Source organism: Poecilia reticulata, chromosome 1 (genome assembly GCF_904066995.2).
Source record: "Poecilia reticulata chromosome 1, P_reticulata-male-v2, whole genome shotgun sequence".
Taxonomy (NCBI): domain Eukaryota; kingdom Metazoa; phylum Chordata; class Actinopteri; order Cyprinodontiformes; family Poeciliidae; genus Poecilia; species Poecilia reticulata.
In genome coordinates, this window is record NC_088830.1 from 31,031,594 (window position 1) to 31,057,045 (window position 25,452).

Below are 25,452 nucleotides of genomic sequence, written 5' to 3' on the forward strand. Positions count from 1 at the left end.
AACCCCTGAAAGTACAATGGGTCCACTGTAAACCACAAAAGACCAAAGCTAAAGAAGCTGGATGTTCACTGAGTGTTGTATCCAAACATATTGAGGGAAAGTTGAGTGGAGGGAAAAAGTGTGGTAGAAAGAAAAGGTGAACAAGTTAAATAACCACAGCATTTAATAAACTTTTCAATGAGACTCTGATATATTGAGCTGTACCTGTAGAGCATCAACAGGGCTGATGTGTGTTTTTTGTTTTTTGGTTTCATGAAGCATTGCAGATTTTGCTGATGTTCAAATTCTCCTCTCCTTGCTTACAAAGCAACATCCTCTGGAAATGTGTAACAAATTTTTAAATAAAATGCAAAGCATTCAAATGTGTTTAAAGTAATCTGTATTTACAGCAAAAGTAGATATACTGAAGACCCTACAGTTAATTTTTACACAAATTGTACAAGTGTTGCTACATTCAGTAGTGTTAAGAAGCGTCTTTAATATACAATATGGCTACAAAGTACAACTGTACAACTAAAAGCATATGGTGAAACGGTGTCTTATATATACATTCAGACTGTTTTTAAATACATTTGCCTGGAGTATGAACAATGAAAATACATTCATTCATATTGGAGGACGGCAGTCATCTGTTTTGATGCTTACGTTGCAATATTCACAGAATAAAATAGTTTTATATACAAGTCTATACAAGTTTTTACATTGCATTTATTTTTTGCAAAATGTTCAAAAGTCTGTTGTAGAAAACTTCACTGTTTTCCAGGGAGTGGATTTCACATGCTGGACAATCTTTCTGAAATTTCGAAGAAGAGACAAAGATTTCTTAAAAACATTGTTTTTTTTTCTAAATATTTTCAAATGGCAATAATACAAACGTGAGCTACAAACACTCACCTCAGGTAACAGCGTACTGTTGAAGTTAAAGATGCATTGTGTTTTGCTCGGCTCCGTGTCTTCCTCTTCGAAGACCATCATCAGTTCCAGCATATAACAGCAGAGCACATGTTGCTGACAGCTATCCTGCAAGAGAACAACATCCTTCATTATGAGGAGGCACAGATTTGTATTTAGGTCAGTATTAAGTGTACTCTTGTAGGAACAAGACCAAAGTACACTGACTCATCAGTTTGTAATTGGTGGGTTAAATGAGTCATATTGTTTTCCATTGGACCGCATCAATTTCTCATCACACTGTTCAGGCATTTAGGTCAAATCTTCTTTAAAAACATTGCTTAAGTAAGCTGCGGTTTGGAGAAAATAGTTTCTGCACAGCATTTCAGTCAGGTTGAGTGCTGGACTTTTACTAGGACATTACGACACCTAGTCTTTCGGTTTTCAGCCATCGTGTCTGGGATCACTGTCTTGTGATCCAGGTTCAGATAACAGACAGATCACACATTTCACTCCAGAACATTTTGCTATGCAAAGTAGCAAAGACCATGCAAAACGTCAACTGTTGAGTCCCTCACTACTGTCTTTCTGAGCAGTGTGTTGATGTGAATTTGCAGATGTTTGCTGATGACACTGTGATATGTGTACATGCTAAAACAATAAAAACATATTTGCTAAATTAACAACCATCGTCTGCAAAGGATCCCCAGTCATGTTGACTTTAATTATAAAGCTGTGCATTGTCCCTTTTTAAAAAACGTTTGTTCAGATTTGCATAGTTTTTTTTGTTTTTTTTTACTCAACATGCTCAGATGATCCTGCTGTGATACAAGCCCACATCATCAGCCCTCCACCTCCATGCTGTAAAACTCTTATACCTCTCTGATCTCCTAAATGTGCATAATAGGAAAACTCAGTTTGGAACAGGTCATCCAGAAATAACGTTACAACAATAAACAATTCACATCCAACAACCAATGCAATAGCAATTAAAAACAAATAAAAATAAAATCACCGGAAATGAATAAGATGATAAGTATTTAATTAAAAACTGTCTAACATAGTAAGAAAATATTTTCCTTATCCTTTAACTCCTGACCCGCGTGTCTCTGCAGTTTGAATTTAAGGTGCATGTTGGGTTTCCTGAGCTCTTGCTTTTCATTTGTTTTCACAGGGTTCTAGTGTAGGTGGGCTTCATGGCTCCGCCACAGGCCCCTGCTTGTCCTCGTTGCCATTCTTTTGAAGAACAATAACTGTGTCATCTGTATATGTAAGGATGTAGTGCAAGCATCCGCTGCTCCTCTTCATGGTCTATAGGCAAACTGCATGGGCTCTCAGCAAGTCTGTACCTGATTTATAAGATTAACTTTCAGTATAAATGTTCCTTAAAGGACTTCATCACCAGAGAAGTTAAGGCTCCAGGTCTTTATTCTTCTGGGAGGAATGATTAACGACTATTTCCACAGTTCCACAGTACTTCCACTATGTGCTCCGCCGCCCCAAAGTTTGTTATTTGGTACTTGGAACTTTTTAACTGCTGCAAAAACATGTGTAATTGCAAACTGTAGGAATTGGTTCACCAAACTCATTGCAGATTGCAGATTAACAACCCATGCATGCCTGCGACATGGAAATGCATTCCTCATCCCACACTTGGCTTTTCTTCTTACTTTCTCCCTGCTCAGAACTGGCTTGTTTACTAGGGAGGGGAACATACTGTTGCAGTCACAGAAGCCAAGTGAATGATTTGCCTTTGCCAGAGCCAAAACTCAGATCCAAGAGGGACATAACTGGTGTTTCAGTCTTTCTCCCCTGCTCAGTGCAATCAATCCCTCTGTGTGAAAGAGAAAGTATTCACACCCGGATTACTTTGTAGAAGCAGGAATTTCCTGGTGTGTGTCTTCACTGGGAGGTGTGGTGAAGAGTGAAAGCCTCGAATCGGATAAAACAGCAGGAATGATCAAATATTCATGTTGCATACTTTTGTTGTGGTATTACTTGTCGATTATCAACATGAGTGCAATAGCTGCACCCATTACCCTCAAAAACCACAGAGAAAACTCCAAAACTCTGTGATTATCTTAAATGTTCAACACTTTGGCAAACAGCTCTTTTAAATGTGCTTCAATAACAGCCTAAGTTAACTCTTCAAATGCATTTTTTGACATTTTTACTCTTCCCTGTGTGGAAATGTGAAAAGGAATCTGCAACTGAGCATTTACAACTTACTGTCATGTCTTCAGCTTTTGGGGCGTACAGCCTGGCATTAGATTTCTGAAAGGTAGGGGAAACAATGGCACAACATAAGGTTTTTAATAAAACTATTTCCTAATACACAATTACTTTCAAAAACAAAACATACACTGCAAAAACTGTACTCAAGTATAAGAGAGCAGAAAGTCAAAATAATCTTTACTGCGGATTAAAACAGTCCTTCTAGGATTCAGTTCTGAGGCAACAAGTTTTGTGTATTTAATTTTTCACTGGGTGATTAAGAATGTTTTTCCAGTCATTACATCGGGTGAATTTGACTGCGGTTACTGGTAGTGACACCCTGTACAAGTATATTTTTAAAGAATCATCATAAATCAGCTGCCATAAATCTCTTCAACATGACAGAGCGGTACAGCACTGGCTTACCTACAAATCTCCTTTTTCAGAAATCATTTATCTCCTCCATTAAATTATAATATAAACACCTTGAGATTATTGGTAGCACCAAGAAACTCTGTTCATAAAGGCTGTGGACTTTGACAAAGTTTTTCACCGTTTCCAACTTCAGCATCAGAACAAGATTTAAAAAAAATTGTGCGAAAGTTTAGACAGGCGTGACGACATTTCGTAAACTAGGGCAGGAATGTATGTAAATTTGATACTCTTACTACAAAGTGAATAAAAATGTCTGATGTGCATTTTGTAAAAATAAATAAATGAAATAAACTGTATTAATAGATGCTGTGTTGTGGCCAAAGAAAATTAGATCAAAATAAAAAAAAACATTCAAACAAAATTTCAAGCAAAATGATGAAGGTTAAAAGGTTAAATAGTGTTAAATTACAGTAGTGTTTTAGTATTTTTGCCATTTTCTTCTTTACAAAAGTCTCTGTTACTAAGACGGTGGAGTTTTACGATAAACTCCAAGAATCGGGAGCACTTAGAGGAGAACAATAACGCCCATAAACATGACTAACAAGCACACAACACAAAATAGGTGCAGAGATAAGGAAGGTGTTTACATTGAGCGGAGAAGAGGGACAGAAAAGGTGAACAGTTAAAATGAACATTTAAAAAAATAGTTTGATCAAGATATTCTATCTCCAGATTGTTTCTCTGAGGAAGACAAGGACACCTTACAGCCAGAGTAACCGGCCGCTCTGCTCTGAAACAAGAAATGTTCCATTTTTAGTGCATCAAAGCATCTTTTATTTCTTTCTCAATACAAAACTGTCAGTAAATAGATGTACAAATTGTTCCTTTATTCTTAATTTATTTCACCATAACTTATATATTTATATATATGTCTGTATACTGTGAGCACTTTAAAATCCAAGACAAATTCCTCACATGAGCACATTATCTCAGCCAACAAATCTATTCCGACTCTGATTCGAAGAAGAAAATACCAGATGCTGAGGTAAGGAAAGACGACTTTGTTTGCAGCACAATAATGAACGTCTGTAGGAAACCGTGATGAGTTGGTGGAAGTTCAGAATTTTAAAACAAAGCATTTCCTTGATCTGCTATTCAAATGAGGGTGAAAACTATGAACTCTATGAGCAGCTGTTAGATCTGCACCTCAAGCCATTTTCTCCCTGATTCTGGAACGTTAGATTTCTTTTACTACCATCTATACCAGATAAGACACTGACTCCTCCACACAACTCCACATAACCTCAATTCAAACATTTATTGGTCTTTTTGCCAAACAACACAATCATAAGAGTAACTAACATAAGAGCAATCTTGGATGGACTTTTGAGTTTAAAGGAAAATTATAAACAAAATCTTAGTGTATCTGATACCTTCTCTCACCTCAATGGCGCCTTTCAGATCTTTCTGCAGACAGGTCTGCAGATCCTGCACGTCGACTTTAGTAGCACTAACGCATGAAGTCAGCAAGCTGTAAGGCAGGGAGACACCATAATTACACTGCAGACTAGTCAAAGAATTCAGTAAATATATACATGAGAAGTCTAAAGGAGGCTAATGGATAAAAGTTTGTTTTTTTATGCTAAAGGTGCCGGGTTTGCTGAGCTGCAGGTGAAATAATAAAATACTTGTTTGTTAATTTTCAATTTTCTCTTTACTATTATTTTTTTGAAGTGAAAAAATGAACTTAAAGTGGGTGCCAAATGGTTTACACAATCACCTATTTTATGGGTAAAGGAAAATTAGACCAAGATTAATCATTTTAAAATCGTTTTCCACCTTTAATGTGGCTTTTATGCTTCACAATTCAACTGAAAAATAACCAGAAAAAGAAACAGGTGAATTTCTCAAACTCATGTCTGTCTAAAGTTGTGGTTTGTGTTTTGACTTTAATTCCCTATTAGCTGTGGGTGCAGTAGGAGCTTTTCTGCTGTCTGCAGCTGCAAGCTTTAGATCTACAGACGTCTGTTTTCTCTGCAACTGGAGAAGCTTGTCTTGAGAACTGCTGTTCTTCTGTCTTTTCTTGTAAAAATATGTTTTCATCTCTGTAAGTCAAAGCTGCCTGCTTCCTGTCATGTTTCATAAAGTTTCTAACACTTTAAAAATTCCTGGATAAATCTTTTTTCACAACACAGGCTGCAGACGTTTGCACAACCTTAAACTAATGTGTTGTTGGAGTATTTCATTTGAGGATCTGGTTTTCTTTGGACTTCAGCTCTTAGTTAAATAAAGACAGATAAGAACAGGTTTTGTGTGGTCATCTCTCACAGATGGAGGAACTATTACTTCCTGCTGTTTGATTGCTAACACAAGCTTCTGCTAAAGGATTTCCTCCCCCAGCATCTTCTATGAAACACAGATCACTGAAGGAGCAAACGTCCTAGACAAAGAGAGCAGATATCTTTTTTTCCTGTTTTGTTTCCCTATTATTCTTCACTTTTGCATTTATTTCCTACCATTCAAGTAAACAAGCGTTGGGTCATGCAGAGGTATGAATTAGGCATGGGCCGGTTACTGCTGTCAAGGTATACCGTGATATGAAAAGGTTAGTTTCAAAAGCACTAAAATGTTCCTTCGTACTGTATAAACCTTTTTTTTTTGTCTGATCAGATAGCTATTTACTACTAGCTACTAGCTCTGCTAGTCCAACCCTTTCGTCCAAACTCTTGCTGTCTAATAGAATAAATCTGCTCCATGGGAATGCTGCAGCTACTGGAAGAAGATAAATGGCAACTTGGAGGAAGAATATTGTCCTACGTGTTTTACTGAAAACTAAATGTTGAAATTGGATGAAATTGTGCAACAACAACAAAAAGGTTTGTTTTGTTTTTACTGTCCAGAATGTATATAACAATAATTGCGTTAAAAGTTTGGGAATTATATATTATAACCTTTTTTACATCACAAAATGTTTTCCTTTTAAGAGGGGTGTGTATGCGTTTAGTACCAATTGGACATTTCAAATGACACTTGCCCGTTTTTGTATTTATGTTTTCCAGTCCCATTAGTTCTCATTAAGTATTCCAGTTGTATATTTAGCTGTATTAATTTGCCATCAAGTCACAGACTGTATGCCTACCTCAGAGTAAAGAAACAAAGCCACACCTGAGTTTTGTGGCTGTCTCGACAGCACAGCTTCCACGTCGACTGGAACAGGTCACTTTTCTAAAAGCCATAAAAGGAGAACGCTTTAATATGTTTACTTATATCAAATCATTAGAAAGTATTCAGTAGACATTTGGTTCAATTTGTTAGTCATCTGGAGTGAAATTGGAGTATTTTAGTAGCAACCAGCTAATTTAGCTGCAGAAATCTTCCTCCATTAATGCTAGAGTGTGGATTATATACTGCATAATTAATTACTAAAATATCTGCAGTGTTTAAATACACCTTTGATGTTAACTTACAACCTGTGATTTGTTCAAAATGTGTAAATGCACAACACAAAAAATCCGTTATTTTTCCATCTTTAACTTGAACCAGTGGTCCGCTCAATGTTTTATGGAAACTCGTCACATTAAAACATTTTACCTCTCAGCATCACAAGTTTCAATCTGAAATTGAAACAGATTTTATTTTTGCTTGTTCTGAACACAAGACATTGTTAAGAATAATGTTTATTGAGAAACTTTGAATTTTAACCGTGCAGTAACATCTGGAGGAGGGAACACTCCCTTCCCAACTGTGATTTGTGACCTCAAAAGTTAAAATGGCTGCTGAGTAAACCCAACAATAAGCTAACAATAGCCGCATCAATAGTCTGTTTATATGGACTTCTGGCCAATTGAATGTCGTTAAATCTGTCAAACCTGTCCAACGTCTACCTCCAAACACGTTTCTTTCATGTTTGAATTCATAGATAGCAAAGTGTATGTTTGGTTAGAGGCGCTAATCAGGTCAGAGTAGAACAGCTAGCATATCCCGCTAATCTTCCAACACATGAGTATGTGTGACTTCTGAGACAAATGGAGAACATATTTGTTTCAAAGTTGCCAATCCAAAGACATCAAGTGATGGGAAAAACTTCAAAGCAAGGCTAACGATAAATTCCCAGATTCTGATCATAATATTGTGACTGTAGATGTTCGAAGTAACGTATTCTTCAACACCTTTTCTTGTAACCAATAATAAACACATTTAATCAGAGGTTAGGAATGTCACCTCACAACTTCTCTATATGTCCAAACAGTGCAGCAGAAACAATTCATTTTATTGGGATTTCGTGGGAAAGGCTAACAAAAAGTAGAGTAGTGCAAAATTGCAAAATGGAGGGAAAATGATACTCAGTTTAAAAATCTTTAAATCAGTGGTGTGGATTTGTATTCAGCCCCCACTGGCTCAGTTCAGTTCAGCTGAACGCAGAGATACTTTATTCGTTCCAAAGGGAAATGAAATGTTGTCATATCATCCATGTATCACCAGAGTTGTTGTGGATGGTGATGCTGTGAGGATCTCCAGCAGTGTCAATCTTACAATAAATCTGGACAGGTCACTGACTGAAGACCATTATAACTGATGGAAGAGATGGTTTGCACTTCCTCCTCTCTCAGTTCTGGGATTTGGGGTCGAAGTTCAGGTATCATTAGAGCTTTTGAGATGCTAATGAGCTGCTCCTGGTAGTAAGAACTGCCCCTCGTAGCCATGGCTACGCATCTTAACAACTGTCTGAAAATAAAAAACCGCAAGAGCACAAATTCTTTGATCTGCACAGTATCCAAAATCATAGGGAATTATTTTCCAAACATGCAAGGCCAAAAACAATTATGAGCAAAAGTCTCCAAAAAACAAGACAGAACTAAAATAAAATAATAAACTTCAGTGCAACCAATGGGCTTCAATAATTCCCAACTTAATAAATAGATATCTCCTATGAATAGTTTAATGTCAGCATGAATAAATCTGTTTCATGAAGGCCTCAGTGGTTTTTCAGAGAACATTAGTGACCAATCAGCTTCATGAACACCATGAATCCCAGCAAGCAGGTCAATGAGAATGTTGTGGAGAAGTTTAAAGCAAAGTTACAATTTAAAGTTTAAAACTATGCTAAAGCACAGTACTACTTATTCTAAGATGCTTTAATACACTTGGCTCTGTAAACAGCTGTACGCCTTTACCGGTGTAGTGGCTGATCGCACAGAAGTCTTACACTGGGACTTATCAAAGAAGGAAAGGCATGGACACCAGCCAGGGAGGGTGATCACCAGGAGCTGGTGGAAAGTGTGCATGTAGAAAAAACTGCAGAACTGAGGAATGTCAGATGGTGTGTATGTGTTGCTTAGGGTCTACAGGTCAACAGATTTCTCAGATTTAGCTATCAGAAAATGAGCATAATGTGGTCATAAAGAGATGGACATGCAAACTAAAAAAAACACTCCCCATTCTCCTCTGACTGATCTTTGTCAACCAAGAGATGGTGTGAAAATCCCAGTAGATCAACTCAGATTTGCCTATTAGGCACCAAGAACCACTGCGTGTTTAAAATAACTCAAAATGCCCTCAGCAGTGTTTCTCCTCTGAAAGATTTCTTCAGGTTTTGCTTTTTTCTGTTGTCACATTTCATATTCATATTGATGTACAAAATGCAGTTTTCAAAAGGTAGAAAAGTGCTGTCCAATATGGCTCCATGTGAAACTGAGTAACACCACCAAGTGTCTGTTATTAAAACAAGAAGCGTTTTACATCACTCCACAGTCGCCTTTGGAGAGTTGTTGTAATTTAGCCACAGTAGAGGGTTTTTGAGCATGAACAACCTGTTAGGGTCATACAGAAAGATCTTAAGTGGCCTCGAAAATCGTCCTTATGGTTCAAACTTGCTGTTGTGCTTTTGATTACATGTCTTGCTACAAAACCCAAGAGTGTAAGAACTGGACATTCTCCCGAAATTCCTGGTGGAGAGCAGAATTCAGTGTTTCATTAAATACTGCAAGTTGTCCACGTGCTAAACCAGAAACATTTCAATACAAGATTCACAACTGTTGAATGTGATCCACCATTTAACATGTAATGTCCCCTGTCAGTGTATGCTCACTCAGAAGGAGGGGTTGTTGCAAAGTCATCAAGTAGATGCTACCACTGGCTTTCCATAGATGGAAGAGATTTTGTTGATATGTGACACATTTCTCAGGCTAAAAATATCTGAATGTTACAAACGTCCTCCGACTTTTAAGTGATTGTAATTCAGCTTTTCAGTGCAAACAATGTGACACTGTGGTGATAAATGGATGTGCATGGTCAGCAACTATATTCAACATCTTAAACAAACTCCAGGGTCTCCTCTCGTCATTCTTTGTCACCCAAAATCCCAGTAGATTAGCATTTTCAGAGATATTCAGACCACAGTTTTTGGACCCAAGAACCAGGATTAAAACAATTTACAGTGCTGTGAAAAAGTATTTTCCCTTATTACCAGAGTGAATCATCTCTCTCCATTTAGAGGGTGCATCGTCCACCCTACCGTCAACTAACTTCACTTCAACCCATCTAGAAATCTCCTTGTGGTCTTCCTCTTTGTCTCATGCCCTGTGGTTCCAACCTCACATCCTTCTGCTGATGTAATCAGTGTCTCTCCTCTGGACATGTCTAAAAACAACTCAGTTCATCCTCTGGTTTTATCTCCAAAACATTCAACGTGAGCTGTCCCTCTCATGAGCGTCTGTGTGTTTATGATGTTTTTATGTTTTCATGATGTAAAGCACTTTGAACTGCCTTGTTGCTGAAATGTGCAATACAAATAAACTTTATTGATTGATTGATGTATTCATTCCTGATCCTACCCATCCTCATCACTCCCACAGAAAACCTCCACTTCTGCATGTTGAGGTCTCTATTGAGCTTTACCTTGAACTCCTCAGCACACCTCACTACTCTCTCAGCTTTCATGCATGTCCTACCCCACTCTAAAGGGCTCTGCATGGTCAGCCTGAACTGCCGAAATCTGTTTTCATTGTCAGAGTTGTGTGTCGTTTTGTTGTCCGCCCCATATTGTCTTTTGTAAACGTTTTGCCCCTCCCCTCTGCATGTGAAACTATTGTGTGCTTGGTCAGAATTTCCTGGATGTGTTTGTTTATGCAGAAACCAGCCTCAATTACTCAACTTCCAGAAGCCGGCTCTTCAGATTGACAGCAGCATGGATAGTTTTGGGTGGCTTAGCTTCCCGCCAATGCATTCTGTTTTTTGTTTTCTCGATAACATTGAAAATAAAATGAGATGTTGCAGCTCGTCAATCATTATTTCCTCCAAATTTGTGAACTTGTAAGAGTTGTTTCTCTCCGTCCTGGCCGCTGTGTTTACTGTAACTGTTGTAAACCGCTCATATGACAAAGCACCGGTTCGATACGTCTTGTGGACCTTGAAGGGTGTGTGCAAATGTCCTGAAACTACGTGTGTCAACAGTTTGACTTTGTTCCAACCATGCAGGACCCTTAGCATACTTCTCTGCCAATTCAGACCTAATCATGCCATACCACACCTCATCTCTCAGCACCTTGTTGTACACGTTCTTTAAATCTACAAAGATGCAATGCACCTCCTTCTGGCCTTCGCTTTACTTCTCTATCTGCATCCTTGAAGCAAACTTGCATCAATTGTTTGTTCTCAGTGTAAAACTGTACTGATGCCTATAAATCCTCACATCTGACCCTAGCTTTCACCATTCTTTCCCACAGCTTCCATGCTGTAAAAACGTCTTTGCCCTTTAAAGATTTCTTCTGTTTATGTTTTTTAGCCCTGTTTATATTAGAACAATTTATCCAGTGGTAAATAAGTCATGCTTGCAGTTAAATGTTTTGAAAACAAAAGATATGCTGATTTTCGAAGAAGTCTCTACGATTGTACAAACAGCCATTAATGGTACAGTGGTAGAGATAGTCCGTCAGTATAAATGTTTGTTTTTAATCTTGAGTGTTTCATTTTTCTTCTGAATCCATTTGAACTTTTGGCACGTTGTACTGGTTCAGAAACCTCAGCTTGATAAATAATAAAATGTAGGTCGGGTTTGCACACTAATCATAGATTGTGTTTTAAGAAACATGAATTAAGTCATGAAAACTAAAGTTACTAAGAGGGCAAGATCCTGAAAGGCCTGGCATCCTCTGCACTCTGAGATCAGACTAATACCGTCAAAAAGGCGGTTTACTTAGGCCCAAAAGGCAACATCAAACCGGTACTGGAGATAATTTATTCCTTTAGTTGCAGGGTTTTGAAATGATTTCAGATGAGTCATGCTGTTGGATTCCTGATATAAATTTGTAACGAGTGTTTAGTTTTTTTCTCCTGTCCTCCGGGGTGTAGGAGTGTACTGTTGTGGTGTAGATTTAGACTCTGCTGAAAATAAGTTGCCCTATGGGAACATAAAGTATATCAGATGAAATCATCTTTTTTTTGTAAGATGATAGAAAATTTATACAAAATGCAATTTTGTATAAATTGCATTTTGTTAATGGATAAAAAAGCAATTGCATTGCACAATTACCTAGTTGGTGAGTCCGGCACCTACAACCTCCAAACAGCAGGTGGAGCCATAAGCTCTTGGAAAATGAAAGTGAAAGTGAATCTGAGAAGGTGGCTTTTCAAGTTTTCTTAAACAAATAAGAGTGTCGCCTGAAGGTGATCAAAAAAGGTGCTGAAAGGTAGACACATGCGCAGTGAGACCACCCCGGATTAAACCTGCGCACAATTTCTTTATAAATAATAATCATAATTTTAAAAAAAAATGCTTCCTATAATATATCCGAAGTTGGGCTTGCTGGGCCCAGCTGTCGGGTCAGAGTGGGGAGGTAAACCCGCTTACCGCTCGCTGGTCCCGGGGCAATGTGAGCTGGAGAAGGATGACCTGGAGCGCCGTCATGAATTCTTCTATCATCAGCGCAGCTGCCGCGGGGGCTCTTCTACCCAGCACAGCACCAGCACAACTCTATCACATCTTCGCATTGGATCTGCGACAGTAACTCCGCTTTGTCTCATTGGTCCGAAATCCACTGTTGGTTACACTTGAGCCGAGCGTGAGTGCGGTTCCGCAGTTCCACTCTCTCTCCCAACACACACATACACACACACACACACACAGACTCTCACACGCCCGCCCTGTGCGTCTCTCTCGTCACGTCGAGCGCGCACTCCTCCTCCGTCACTGTAAAGGAGTTGATTCTAAAATTTATTGGAAAAGTTTTTCAGCTGTCATGTCACTTTTGTTACGGGAACACCTCTGCAGCTTCGCCCTGCCGGAGAGATCAGATGGTTTCCCAGAAGCGTCAGCGTGCCAGACTTATGATCACAATTTGTTTTGTTTTATGTTGATTTAGCACCCAGAGAGCGTCTCATCTGCATCATAATTTACAGTGGCGCAACTACACATTATTCAGGTGGATGCAAAAACATAGATCGGCGACCCCCCCCCCCCCCGCCCCCGAGGCGACGATACGTGAAGGGTAAAACTCGCTACATTTACCTCGTTATGTGCGCGAGGTGAAGGAGCGTAAGGCGCGCATTAGTGTACGGGAAAACATCATCGGCGCGCCGCCCCCTCCAGACGGGGTTTTGGCGCCCCCTCTGGTGCTGCGCCCCTATGCGTTGCATACCCTGCATACCCACTTTTTGCGCCACTGATAATTTACAACTTCCAGGCTGTTTTGTGGTCATTGCATAAGTTGCAGCCTGTCAAATGCTTTAAGCGGTTCCTTTCACTGCAGATTAAGAGTTGGGACAATAAGAAAGGAAGTGTGGAAACAGTAATTACTATGATTAGTTGAAACTAGATAATTGTGTTTGCTGTATGTAAAAACCACACTTTTTCTTTCTCAGCGCCTGATGGAAGTTTTGTTCCATTCGATCGGTAGGATTATCAGACTTTTTTCTTCGTTTTAAATTACTCCACCTCTTTCGCAGAAGGTAAAAATACTTGACAGTCCCAAGATGTTTTTGCCGATATTTTTTGGAACCTTAAGGCAAATTTCACCCAATGATGAACCAGACCTGTAGATGTGATATTTTTTGTCATGAAGCCACCAAAAGAATGAGTGTGTTTGAGTTGTACCTTAAATTATATCCATATGTGGATATAATTCAATTCCATTTAACTCGAATGTTGTCAATTATTCGACAACATTCGAATAATTTCGAATGTTGTCAAACTCCAAATTATTCTCCATGAAGTGCATTTTCTCCATGCACAAAGTGCATTAACTCACAACAGCTGTCGAAATCAACCCTATGTAGACATTTTTTACTTCATGTTACAATTTTTCTGCTTCTTTGTCATCACATCCTCGTCTTCATAGCTAATCAGTCATTTTTAAATAAGAAGCACAGTTCAACCTTATCAATGATAAGGTGAAACTTGAGTGTTTATATTTCTAAACAAAACCACATACACGGGACCCATTTCCGTCCCACACGGGTCTCTGTTTGGTCCGTTTCCCTTTCCCATACTAGTATGGGCGCCATCTTTGTTTCTACACCAACTGGATCCGCTTCAGGATGACCGACGGCGCCCTCTTCTGGTTGGGGGGTAAAGTACCACTCTAGGTTCTTAAATTTTTTTGAGGTACCGAACCCACCAGTTTCATACGCGCATTCACTCACTCAACCCTTCTCTAGTGTTTGGGCAGTGGTCGAGAGGAGATGAGTAGAGCTTGTGAGTATCAAGTCTGGTTTAGACAGAAAGATTTAAGGATGTCGGCCGATTCTCCAAACCTCTGTGACCACAGAGCTGATAAAAGTACAACAGGTTTGATCGGTTCGTATGTCCAAGGCAGGAGCAACACGAACCGATTCTAGTCACGTACATCGGGATTCCAGAAGAAAATCCACAAAACTCCCAACATAACATACGGGAATTTAGAATAACCAAACACGGATGACGATGTAGAAGCAATAGTGATAGTTTGTGGACTCATTTTAAGAGATAAAAGACGTAACAAAAAGAAAAGGCGGTGGATAAAAGACGACGGGAGCAGCCGCTCCATTTGCTGCACTATGATTTGGAGGTAACTGTGTTTTTTCATGGTTAACATTTTTAACTGAATAAACATATATAGACCTTTACAGATAATAATAAACATTTCCACATATCATCTCCGATATCCACCGGACTCTCAGTTGCGCGATATGTCATCTGTTTAGGATTCTCCTCTGTTCTTACATCACTGCGCTTTGTGATTGGCTGACGGTTCAGCCAATCAGAAAGTCCCCTCCTTCCCCCCGGGCCGCAGCAAAATTTCCAAGTCTTGACCAGTCCGTGGTAATAAAAAGGTTGGGGACCACTGCCTTATAGTAGTCAAACCGCTTATTACCATTATCCTGCATGTGTACTCTGTCAAAACTGGAAAGGGTCAATGGGGACTTTGAAGGAAAAACTAAATCTTGTTGAGAAAAAAAAATAGTTCATAATCTCTTGGCAAGTCAGATCATAAAAACACATTGTAAAGTACTTCAGTGGAAAAAAAATGTGTGAGATCAACTGTATGAGTTCCTTAAGCCGTTTCAAAAAGAACTGAATGTCCAGAAGCAGCAGGGCTGCACGTCATGCTCATGTTGCATTCTCTGTTACAGTAGACATGAAGGGTGACACATTCAGGAGGGAGACATCTGGCCTGTTAGTTGGGAAAATCCAGCTAGCTATAACATGGTTTCACTAATGAACCCCATAACAAACAGACATGATGAAATCAAACTCCCACACACACCACACCAAAAACCTTGGACACACAATAGTGGAAACATTCATCATGAGATCTTCCCACTGGCTCCCGGTACAGCAAGAGATTTTGAATTCATATACACGTATTGTAAGCTAACTGAATAATGTTACTAGTGGAGCTCCGACTACTAAAAAAATAAAGGCGGGACTCAATTAAAATTTTTAGCCAGTAAATTGCAGGGGCTGTTAATTAATTACAATTAATCAAATTTTAAATAAAAAACAATTTAAGCATTTGTGCGTCAGCTGTACGGGTGTACCAGAAACGTGCAAATAACTAAAAAAATATTCAATTAAATGAGTTAAATTTACATAATTTAGTCATCAAAATTGAAGTCCAACCCTGTTAAAAACCAAACATTTCAGAGAATGAATTAAAATAAAGAATGTTCAGTCACAATTTTATTGATTTAGATTCATATTAAACTTTATTCATTCAATTCCTTGCAGAAGGGTGAAGTTTAAAATGGTTCACAACATTCCTAAAAGTCGCCAGAGAGCGCTGGAATGATAAGGAGCTTCAAATAGAGAACCAGTCATTTCTTATGTTTTATGCTTTCTAACAGCTTTTTAACAGTGGTTCTGATCAACAGTTCAATCAGCCTTTATGAGGATTTTCCTTAGACTTTGACTGCTTTTCGCCTGATTTGAATCCAGTATAGATGACCCACAACTCTGTTTGGCAAGAAAAATCTCATGGGAAGAACCAGTGTTGTTTCTACATATGGCAGTTATGTTTTTGTTTGCTAATACTCAAGCATTTAAAAAAATCCACAACTATGTATCCAGAGATCCGGCACAGATTAAAAGCTACAAATATTTCCCATCATATAATTTGTTACACATGAAAGTACAGAAGTGTCCACTTCAGGAGCAGTTTCTTGCTAAAACGAGAACGTTTTACGTTTTAACGAGATAAAAAAAAAAAAGAGTAAAGTTTCATATTTTGTTAAAAGCAAAACATGCTCTTATTTTAACGAGAAAAGTCGTAACAGTAAAGCGGCAACATCTTGTGCGATGGTTGAGTGTCGCCTAGAAGAAACAAAGTAAGAAGGTGTCAGAGGAAGTCGCTTTATGCCTTTTTAAGAATCATAATTGACGGATTACGACTTTTTACAAGATCTAAAACTCATCTTGTTTTACAGAGAAACTCTGCAAAACAAAATCCTGCTCCTGAATTTCAAATAAATGCTTTTGTAAAGTTATTTTAATGCAATGCAAAAGAAATCCGTTTAGTTATGTACAGGAGTTTACAATCATCTACTAGTGCCCCTCCCCCACATGATGCTAAGTACTGCCTGACCTTTGATTGAAATATTATTACATTTTGCCAACAAACTTGATTATTTAACAATATACTCCTGTTACGTTAGAAGGGCAAAACAGTTGCAAGATAAACAGATTATTTTAGCAGCTGTAAGAAGGATTTTTGCTTTTCTATCTATTTGAAAGAAAAAAATCATGTTTTTATTTATGTGTTAATTTGTAAATATCCTTTAATAGATGCTTCTTTTATTAAGCCTTGACTAACTGTGAGAATCTCATAGTTCCTAGTCAACAAACTGCAGAATGCAGCTTTTAATAGTTTTTCCTTTTGATATTTATTTACTCAATCCTGGGTAAACTTTGACTTTCTGGTACAGTTCATGGTTTTTCTCCGTTTGTCCTCCACTTCCTCATCATACCATATTGATACCAGGACTGGACAAAAAAATTGTGAAAAGCTTAAAAAAAAAGAACGCATATAAACCACTTCCAGATTACAAGAACATTAGGCTGCTTGAATGCTAAATGCTCCGTATTTATGCCAGACTGTGACTTTCACTCAGTTAAAATCCACTCTAACCATCAACTCCTCAGTCTTACTTTAGGCTGCAGTGCCATCTATCTTCAGCTCAGCCAGGGACTCCGAAGCAGTTTCATCCTCCTCTTCATCTTCATCTTCTTCCTCATCCTCCTCATACCCGTCATCCTCCTCTTCCTCCTCATCGTCATCATCATCATCATCTCCATAGTCGTCTTGTCGGCTTCCTCCAGCTGCCAGGTTCTTCCAGTAGGCGTCGTACCCGGACGCGCCATCGTAGTCGTCGTCGTCGTCGCCACCGGCCTGCCGACCGAACTTCAAGGTGCGAGCTGCGGAAAACAAACGAACCAATCAGATCTCGTCCTCTACACGGCCTCCGCTGCAGACATGCATGTTTGCATGAAAATCAAGCTTGCACAAATTAATTCTGTGCATAAATCCGAATAATTTTTACAAGACTGTATATAGTTTGAAGGAAACATGGTCAGTTTTTTACTCAAGAATTCTCCTCTCACCGTGTTTATTTTAAAGCAGGCATTCTGGAGCATTTATTTTTATGGCTTGCAATAACAATAAAGAGGCTAAAGGAGAAAATGTGGAGTTTTAAAAAGACACGCATTTACATGTTTACTGGGTTCAGTTTATGGAAAACAGACCTGCTCTTTGGAATCACATCTTGAATTTAAACAATAAAAATTACATGCAGGAGGAAAAAAAAAAAGGGAAATAAAGAACTACTGACAGTTGTTTGTATAAAGGATATGTAGGATCCTTTTGGGTATTTTAAATGTTACATGTGGCAGCACTGACACATTAGTCACATTTTTTCATTCAAGTCATATTTTTCCCCAATCTAAAAAGAGCAATCTGTGACCCTTCAGTACTTTTTGTATTGAAATCCATTCAAAATGTCATATTTTGTTTTTCACAAAACAATATGTGCATATAAAAAATCTAAAATTATAATGTTTTTTGATGACCTGGCACCAAAATAAATGTATTTTGAAACACTTTGTGGCACTAAGGGTGCAACAATATCCAAGAACCCTTCAAAGGGGCAGTATTACAGATTGGCGAAACACATAGTGCAATTTTATAGCACAATGAAGTAACTATGTTACTTCATTGTAACATAGTTACAATGAAGTAACTATGTTACCTTCAGACACACACACACACACATATATATATATATATATATACACACACACACACACACACATACACACATAAGACTTAAAAAAAATTTGATGCCTTGAAATTGGGCCTCTGTCCCTTTAAGAACTCCTGCTCTTTCTGAAACAGCAGCAGGAAGTCATCACAACATGGCTGCTCTATTAACCCTTTAACATTTTTAGCAGCGATTCACTGAGAAGTAGCTCCTATAATGAGCTCAACAGAGGCTTAGTTCCATCAAGTATTTGCCAATTGCTGCTGGCTAGTCTGAAGGAGCAGAGTTGGGGAAGACTGCTCTGTGAGGCAGAAGTTGAAAGCTTGGAAACTGCGGCTCAGAGGAGGAGCTGCATCTCGAAGGCGGTGCTAAATTCAACTAGGTGCTGTGCACCGCTAAATGGTTACCATGGATATAGGATTTCTTAAACACACGTGAAAAAAATCACTCCTGGTATGTTTTTGTTGAAGTAAAGCTAAAGCTGTCCTTTAGCTTTACATGTTGAGGTAATGATGTAAATCTAAAAAAAAGTCAATTTTACATAATACTGACCCTTTAAGGAGTTAAAATCTAATAAGATTTTTTTAAATTACTTGTGTGAGCTGAGAAGTAAAGTAAATAAGGGTGATCTTTAAAAGAGCGTTTTATTCCCATGTTACACTGGTGGACCTCCCAGGGTTCCTATGACCCTTCAGCTGTCAGTACTACGGGTCAGATTTTATATTAATGTTCCCAGACAACAATAAAACTGCTAGTTTACCATCAAATATGGAGAAAAGTTGTGTTCACTCAAGGATCTGGCTTTCAGCAACTACCGCAGCTGCCCAATGTTGACATTTTTTATCTTTCAGGAGCCAGAAGAGTGATATACACGTCAGGGGAAGCAGTTTGTTTTTCACTTCCCTTACACTACAGTAAGAAAAATACTTTACAGACATTTATATATAAACCTCAACAAACAAAAAAAGAGAAGAAAGAGAAAAAAGCTTTCAGGGTAAGTTGTTTGTATCCAGGCCTCTCTATAAGCATTTTATGGGAAATAAGCCCCTGTGCCAAGAAGTCATCAGTGCATATTTTCGGTTTCGTTTTCCAAAAGCATTCAAGCAGGAAAAGGAGGTTGCTGCAACTTGCTTGAATTGGCAGATTTACAAGAATGACAAGACGCGCTCCGGTTGTGTGAAACTCACTGGACATGCTGAGGTCTTTCGTCTCCTGGGTCTCATGGCCGCACTTCGGACAAGGTGGAGCCTTGCCTTTCTCCTGTTTGAACACTTTACTCTTGGCATGGTCGTCACAGTAACAGGCCTGCAGATATGAAGAGGAAAACTTTTAATACTCACCGTCCTTTCAACTATGCATTAAAAACAGGAAAGTGTTCCAGAAAGAGAAAATGTCCAAGCGACAGAACGACAAAGGAAACGGACACTGCAAGGACAGAACTAAAATAATAAACACTTTAAGTCAAGTCATTTCTGTTTTTACCCCTTTGAATAGAAAAACCAGTCATGCTGAGTAGATGAGGAAGTGGAAGTAGTCAAAAATCAATAGACAGTTTACTTCTAGTTGTTTATACACAAATTTAAACACCATGAAAAAAATAATGGTATTACTGTAAAAAACAAGAAAACTGAGGGAATAGCAAGAAACTGAAGACATTACGTTTAAAACAAATCAAATATGAAATAAGGTCCCATTTAAAAGAGCCAGCAGTTTATGTGCTTTTAAGTGAGTTGTTTATGAATAGTAACAGAAGCTGTAATACTTCGCAGTTTGAGCTAGGAGAAAATACAGACAGTAAAAGTTGCCCGAGAATGCAGCCTTGAGGAACACCACACGACTGAGTGAATGATCACAGGCTGAAACAGGTTTTTATGCAGGCATGAAACCAACCACCTGAATTCAATGGGTTTGGGTCATTGGAGCAAAATATGACAGGATGCGATAAAAGGCCTGTAGAAGATTTTTCTGCTTATTGGCAAATATGAAAACATTTTTGCCAGTAAACAAACACGGAGAAGCTTCTAGGCACCACAATGGAACAAACTTCCAGAAAACTGCAAAACAGCTGAAACACTGAGTTCCAAGTGGACCCCGCTTATTGGCAAAGGTCCACTAGAGACAGGAACCAGTGACCCAGCAATAAGAATAAGAGGGTATGCACAATGGACAGATCAATGGGTGATGGACATAAAGATGGATGGATGGACGATGAAGAACGGAGAAGAAGCTGGACTAGAAGCCCAACCGCGCTGCTCATCATTCATCAGTACAAAACCCGGCACCAGGCTCAGTAAGGACTCTTAAAAAAGCTGGAAAACTCCCAGAGCAGAACACCAAAGCTCTCCGTGATGGACGCTCTGTTCCGCCTCCGCCAAGATACCACTACGCTCGACAGCTTCTTCAGATCTGAAGCCTCCAGGACTGGATTTCCTCTCCTACTCCGTCATGGCGACAGTATATTAAAATGTCAAGAGTCGACATCCTGGAAATTTCCACTGGTCAAAACTTCTACACTGCAAAAACACAAAATGCTACCAAGTATTTTTGGTTTAGCAAATATTGTAGTACATTATTTAGTACAAATGTTGTAGTACATTTAAAAGAAGACAAAACTTACTGACGAGTAACTTTTCAGCAGGATAGAGGCGCCCAATAATTCCTTGATAGTGATTAAAAAGTACTAGCTCCACTAGCAGATTATTCCACTAAAAATATCTTGTTTCAAGTGAGAAAAAATCTGCCAGTAAACTTAGTAGTTTTTAATCATTATTAAGAAATAATTTACTTAAAAACAGGCTCTTATATCTCACTGAGAAGTCACTTGCTATGTTTTTCTCTTATTTCAAGTATACCAAGATATTCATACAAGAAACTGGCCAGAAATGCTTGGTAGGATTTCGTGTTTTGCAGTGTAAATAATAAATCAAAGATCCTGAGCCTCAAAACACAGTTAATCACACAGTCTCATCATTTCTTGTCCTTTAGCTGCGAGTAGTTGCCAGATCTAATTGCTTAACATTTTCAAATTGTGAAATGGCTTCAGAAGGGACATCTTATGTTGAACCCAGCTGCAGATGACACACTGACTTTCTGTTCCCTGGAGTAAAGAATGGTCTTGTTCCAACTCTTCTTGTTATAAATGTTTAATTACCTTTTAATATGCAACCTTTGACCAAAACGTTTTCCTTTCACGCTGCTGTTGTACAACCCTGCCACAGCAGCAGCGTTTATGTAAACCTCTAACGCCTTAAAGAATGCTGAGTCAGCATAACCGTGGTTACATGTCTTTATCTAACTGTAGAAATGCAGCTACATCCCATTTGAAACTGAAGATATTAACTGACACAGAAATTGCTTTAAATAACTATAACCAACTGGGATCAAGATGCAGAGTTTTTATAAGTTTTTCCTCATTTTGTCCCTCTAAAAAAAAAAAAAAAACATTTCAATGTGTTTTTTTGTGATTTTGTGCGACAAGTCAGCACAGAGTGGTGCATAATTGAGAATATGCAAAGCGTGGTATGAATATTCTGATATTCATACCACACATATGAGACAGCCTCAGTCTGCCTGAGGTAATACCATGTAGAAACACCTTTTGGACCAGTACCTGCTGCAAGTGTTATTTGTTTTTTTGATCATGCATCGCTCTCTGACCCCCAACTTCTTTTAAGTGTTTTGCTTTCAAAGCATTCCATTTAATGAACTGTGTATTGAAAATATTTTCATTTTAAACGCCATGATAACTCGACCCTGAGGTAGAGCTTGCATAACAACACATGCTTATTTTTAGCTGCTCAGTTTAAAGTCTAACCCGTCCGCAGGAGGTCAAACGAGTTTCTGGCAAGTCAAGTTTTATCTGATCAGAACGTTTCCGCACAGCTGCTCAGATGGGAAAGCCTTAATCTTTAGTTTCATTTATTCAATCTCAGTATACCTGCAAACAAAAACAAAAAGTACTTGCGTTTGTCTAATTTTAGTTCACAGAATATGTTAAAGGAATTTTGAGGGCCGGTCTTTTCTCGTGTGATGCAGGCTGATGGGATGGATAAAATTTCCAGCTGAACATTCTCACCTTACAGCGCAGGCACGAGTGTTGTCCCAGTCTGTTACAGGAAACACCTGAAATAAAACACAGGAAAGGATAAAAATGCATTCACTTTCTCTTTCGTGCACAAATCTCCTCCAGGTATTACTCTGCAGAACAAATAAGACACAATTTATTCTCCTTTTAACCACATGAATGGGCGCGTAAATCCACATGACTCACATTTAAAGGTTTCTGCCTGCAGGATCTGACAGCTGGCCTGGTGCTCAAATTGATCATCCTCACATAAGAAATTCCGACAGAAGGAACAGCGGAAAATCCGACCTCCTGCAAAGGAAATGGAGCATCCCGCTGATTGTCAGTGTTTGAGTGGATGGGATTTGTTTACAAGCAGAAGGGAGTGTCTTACCGTGATCCCAGACTCCACGCTCACACTCGATGCAGTCGGCGTCGGCCAGAGGACACGAGCAGGCGTGGGTGCTCAGACATTTCCTACCGTGGCAGACCCAGGCTTCACAGAAGTCACACACTGCCCCCTTGTGGATAAAAACAGATTTTACATATTTTTACAGGATAAAAATGATCTAAACTTGGTTAACTGGAGAAAAGCTGGCAGCATATTCCACATGATTATTATTAGTTCAAGAAGGATTGAGGCAAAAACAAAAAGCTCTTTGTGAAAAAACTACCAGGGTACTTGAATACATTTCTTAAAGAGCCGAAAAGAAAACTTTCAAGCTGAATGCCGACGTAAAAAAAGAAGCTCAATATAAAAAAAATTAAAATAGGAGCTAAAAATAAAAATCCCTTTCAGCCTGTTAACCAGCAGCCTGACAAAAAAAATACCAAAATTAAATCAACAGTTGTTCTTATGGAAGAAGACCAGGACTCCTGAAAGTAAAGAATAAAATAACTGACTTTGATCTCACACTATTAAAGTCAGATTTCTGAGAAAAAAGTTAGAACAAAGCAACAAATGTTTAATCGCAGAAAACATCTAAAACAGTTTATCTAGCTGGGATACTGAAAAAAGTCAGAAATCTGACAAAAAAATGTCTGAATTCTGAGGAAAAAAGTGATTTTTTTTTCCCTCATCACTGCTCCCATCTCCTTCAGAGAACATGCGAAAACTTGGTCTCTTTGGGAAGATATCAAAATATTTTATTTTCATCTTTGCAGTCAATTAAAATCAAACAGTATTGGTCAAAATTGGAATCATCAGATTAAGCTTTTTAAAGATTGTGATGGGCCTGGAAACTGAAATCGGTGCCCCCTAGTGGAAATATGTTCTTGGCTTTTGCACACTTGAGGCTCGATTGTGATTTTTTCTTCACTCTGTTCCCGACTAGATCAACTTTATTCCCTAATAAATAAAATCCTACAATGAAAATATGACGTAGTTATTTTCTGCACTTAATCTGGCTTTTTAAAAACACTGAAACTAATAAACCAATTATCAATTACAAGACTTTAAAGAGAAGAATGGCTTACATCAGATAAAATAGTAGGTAGTTTCATACAAGCATATACTTTAATAAAGCGACTAATTTTATTTAACCACAGAAAATATCTAGAATTGTATATTTAACCATAGAGTGCAACTGTTGCCATCTAGTTTATAAAACAGATCCAGATCATAACAAGATTTACTCATGGTTTGATATAAACTCACCACCATGGCCATTCCTGTGCTGTGGATCCCTGGATGCTTGATAACACAATCTGAAGCCTTCATACACTTAGTTTTACCTACAAAAACACACACACACACACAAATAAATCCACATTATAACAATAACATTATTTTACTCCAATAATCCTAAATAAAATTGAAACAGTCCATTTGTGTGTAATTTAATAAGACATAAGCCAGTCATACAACAACATTCTTCAGTCAGAGGCATATTCCGATTCGTTGCAAGATTGACTGCAACTAGAAATCTTTCTTGTGCACAAGTGTTTGTAGATACTTACATGAGTCACTTTCTTAAATGAATTAAAAATGCTTGAGATAGTGAACAATTATGTGGAATCAGTCTTTAGCTTGGTGTTTAATTTAAAGAAAAGTGGGAAAAAAAACTCACCACACTGAGCGCAGACAGGCAGCTTCTGCACAGAGTTACAGAAGTAGCAGAAAGCCCTGTTCTTCTGCTTCCTAAGAAAATTAAGCAGGTATACGTTTATTTCTCTTCAAATCAAAGTTCTTCTGAATCCGTTTCATTCGCTTTAAATACAGACTTACCGCTGACATTTGTCACATTCCTGTAAAAACACAATAAACACAGAGGATTAGCACGCTGCAGTGTTTGCACTGTTAGCCAAAGCAGTAGCAGCTGTAGCGGCTACAGACCATGTTCACGTTGCAGGGGTGTTTGGCCACTTCCACATGCTCCCTGTTGGCTCGGATCTGTTTCTCTCGCTCTTTGCGGTTCTCCGCCTTTTTCCTGGCTCCGGTTTTCTTTTTGGGCATCTCTGAAATCAATAATAGCTGTAACAGGAAAGGGAAAAGTTCATGGTGATCTTAGCTTTTAAACATAGAAGTAGAAAACTAATGGCGTCCACTTCGTGCTAATTTATTTTAGGTTTTATTTTAATTAATGGCAGCATACAAACACTAACTGACTCATGAATAATTAGTGAAAATGTCATTTCAGATATAAAAGATAACTTTAAATTTTCCTTACCTCACCCAGCGAAGCTAGCGTTAAGTCCGTCTGAAAAATGTGTCCGGTGAAACAATTATGCAATGTTTCAAGGTTCCGCAAGTGGAACAAGCGTCACTTCTCTATTTCTCTTGGTGTATTACCACCGTCAGCAGTGGCATGTGGAGTGTGGACTGAATCTTATATCACTTAAATCGTTAGAATTTTATGACATGTAAAATAACTGACAGCAGTGTTGATGCCATTGGGTTGGGTACAGGAAGTAGGCTATACGATTTTAATATGTTTAGATTTATACTCAAGACAGGACATTTTGATAGAAATAATTTGGTCAGTAGAGGTTCAATTATTGTGGCTCCTGCACACAGAAAGGAAAAAACTAGCTGACAAATTTGCCAAAAATATTGCAAAAGAGAGTAAATATGGATGTAAAAATGAGCAAACGTGACGTTAAAAGTATAGTTAAGCTGTATGTTAAAAAGAAGTAGGTAATGGGATGAAGAAATCAATTCTGGTCAGTATTATAATATT

The 25,452-nt window shown here is 38.4% G+C and overlaps 2 protein-coding genes across 4 annotated transcripts; both read right to left on the reverse strand.

Moving 5' to 3' along the window:
• Positions 1 to 362: 362 nt before the first annotated feature.
• il15 (interleukin 15) lies at positions 363 to 12,793 on the reverse strand. The gene is made up of 6 exons (XM_081611254.1): positions 12,329 to 12,793; positions 6,620 to 6,705; positions 4,924 to 5,011; positions 3,121 to 3,165; positions 895 to 1,020; positions 363 to 793 (listed from the first exon to the last, which is right to left on the reverse strand). Exons 1-6 carry the CDS (start codon positions 12,398 to 12,400, stop codon positions 698 to 700), a joined length of 513 nt encoding a protein of 170 aa, XP_081467380.1. The 5' UTR covers positions 12,401 to 12,793; the 3' UTR covers positions 363 to 697.
• Positions 12,794 to 15,644: 2,851 nt separating this feature from the next.
• Positions 15,645 to 25,084, reverse strand: znf330 (zinc finger protein 330). 3 transcript variants are annotated; one of them, XM_081611279.1, is made up of 10 exons: positions 24,943 to 25,084; positions 24,609 to 24,746; positions 24,501 to 24,520; positions 24,343 to 24,413; positions 23,931 to 24,007; positions 22,668 to 22,794; positions 22,481 to 22,585; positions 22,286 to 22,332; positions 19,398 to 19,515; positions 15,645 to 17,368 (listed from the first exon to the last, which is right to left on the reverse strand). In XM_081611279.1, the coding sequence occupies exons 2-10, from the start codon at positions 24,726 to 24,728 to the stop codon at positions 17,103 to 17,105; spliced, it is 951 nt and encodes a 316-aa protein (XP_081467405.1). In that variant the 5' UTR covers positions 24,729 to 24,746; positions 24,943 to 25,084; the 3' UTR covers positions 15,645 to 17,102. The 3 variants fall into 3 exon arrangements, with proteins under 3 accessions (XP_081467405.1, XP_081467408.1, XP_081467401.1); XM_081611282.1 differs by having other exon boundaries at positions 24,609 to 24,730; positions 24,943 to 25,059; XM_081611275.1 differs by lacking the exon at positions 24,943 to 25,084 and having other exon boundaries at positions 15,645 to 16,267; positions 17,102 to 17,368.
• Positions 25,085 to 25,452: the final 368 nt, after the last annotated feature.

Excerpts from the sequence above, each read along its gene's own strand:
- il15 (XM_081611254.1), bottom strand. The coding sequence starts at position 12,400 with ATGATAGAAGAATTCATGACGGCGCTCCAGGTCATCCTTCTCCAGCTC. Across the intron at positions 3,166-4,923 it reads ATCTGAAAGGCGCCATTGAG|AAATCTAATGCCAGGCTGTA; the intron begins GTGAGAGAAGGT and ends CCTACCTTTCAG. Across the intron at positions 1,021-3,120 it reads CAAAAGCTGAAGACATGACA|GATAGCTGTCAGCAACATGT; the intron begins GTAAGTTGTAAA and ends GTTCTCTTGCAG.
- znf330 (XM_081611279.1), bottom strand. The coding sequence starts at position 24,728 with ATGCCCAAAAAGAAAACCGGAGCCAGGAAAAAGGCGGAGAACCGCAAA. Across the intron at positions 24,008-24,342 it reads GCCTGTCTGCGCTCAGTGTG|GTAAAACTAAGTGTATGAAG; the intron begins GTGAGTTTTTTT and ends GTGTTTTTGTAG. Across the intron at positions 22,586-22,667 it reads GCGTGGAGTCTGGGATCACG|GAGGTCGGATTTTCCGCTGT; the intron begins GTAAGACACTCC and ends TTTCCTTTGCAG.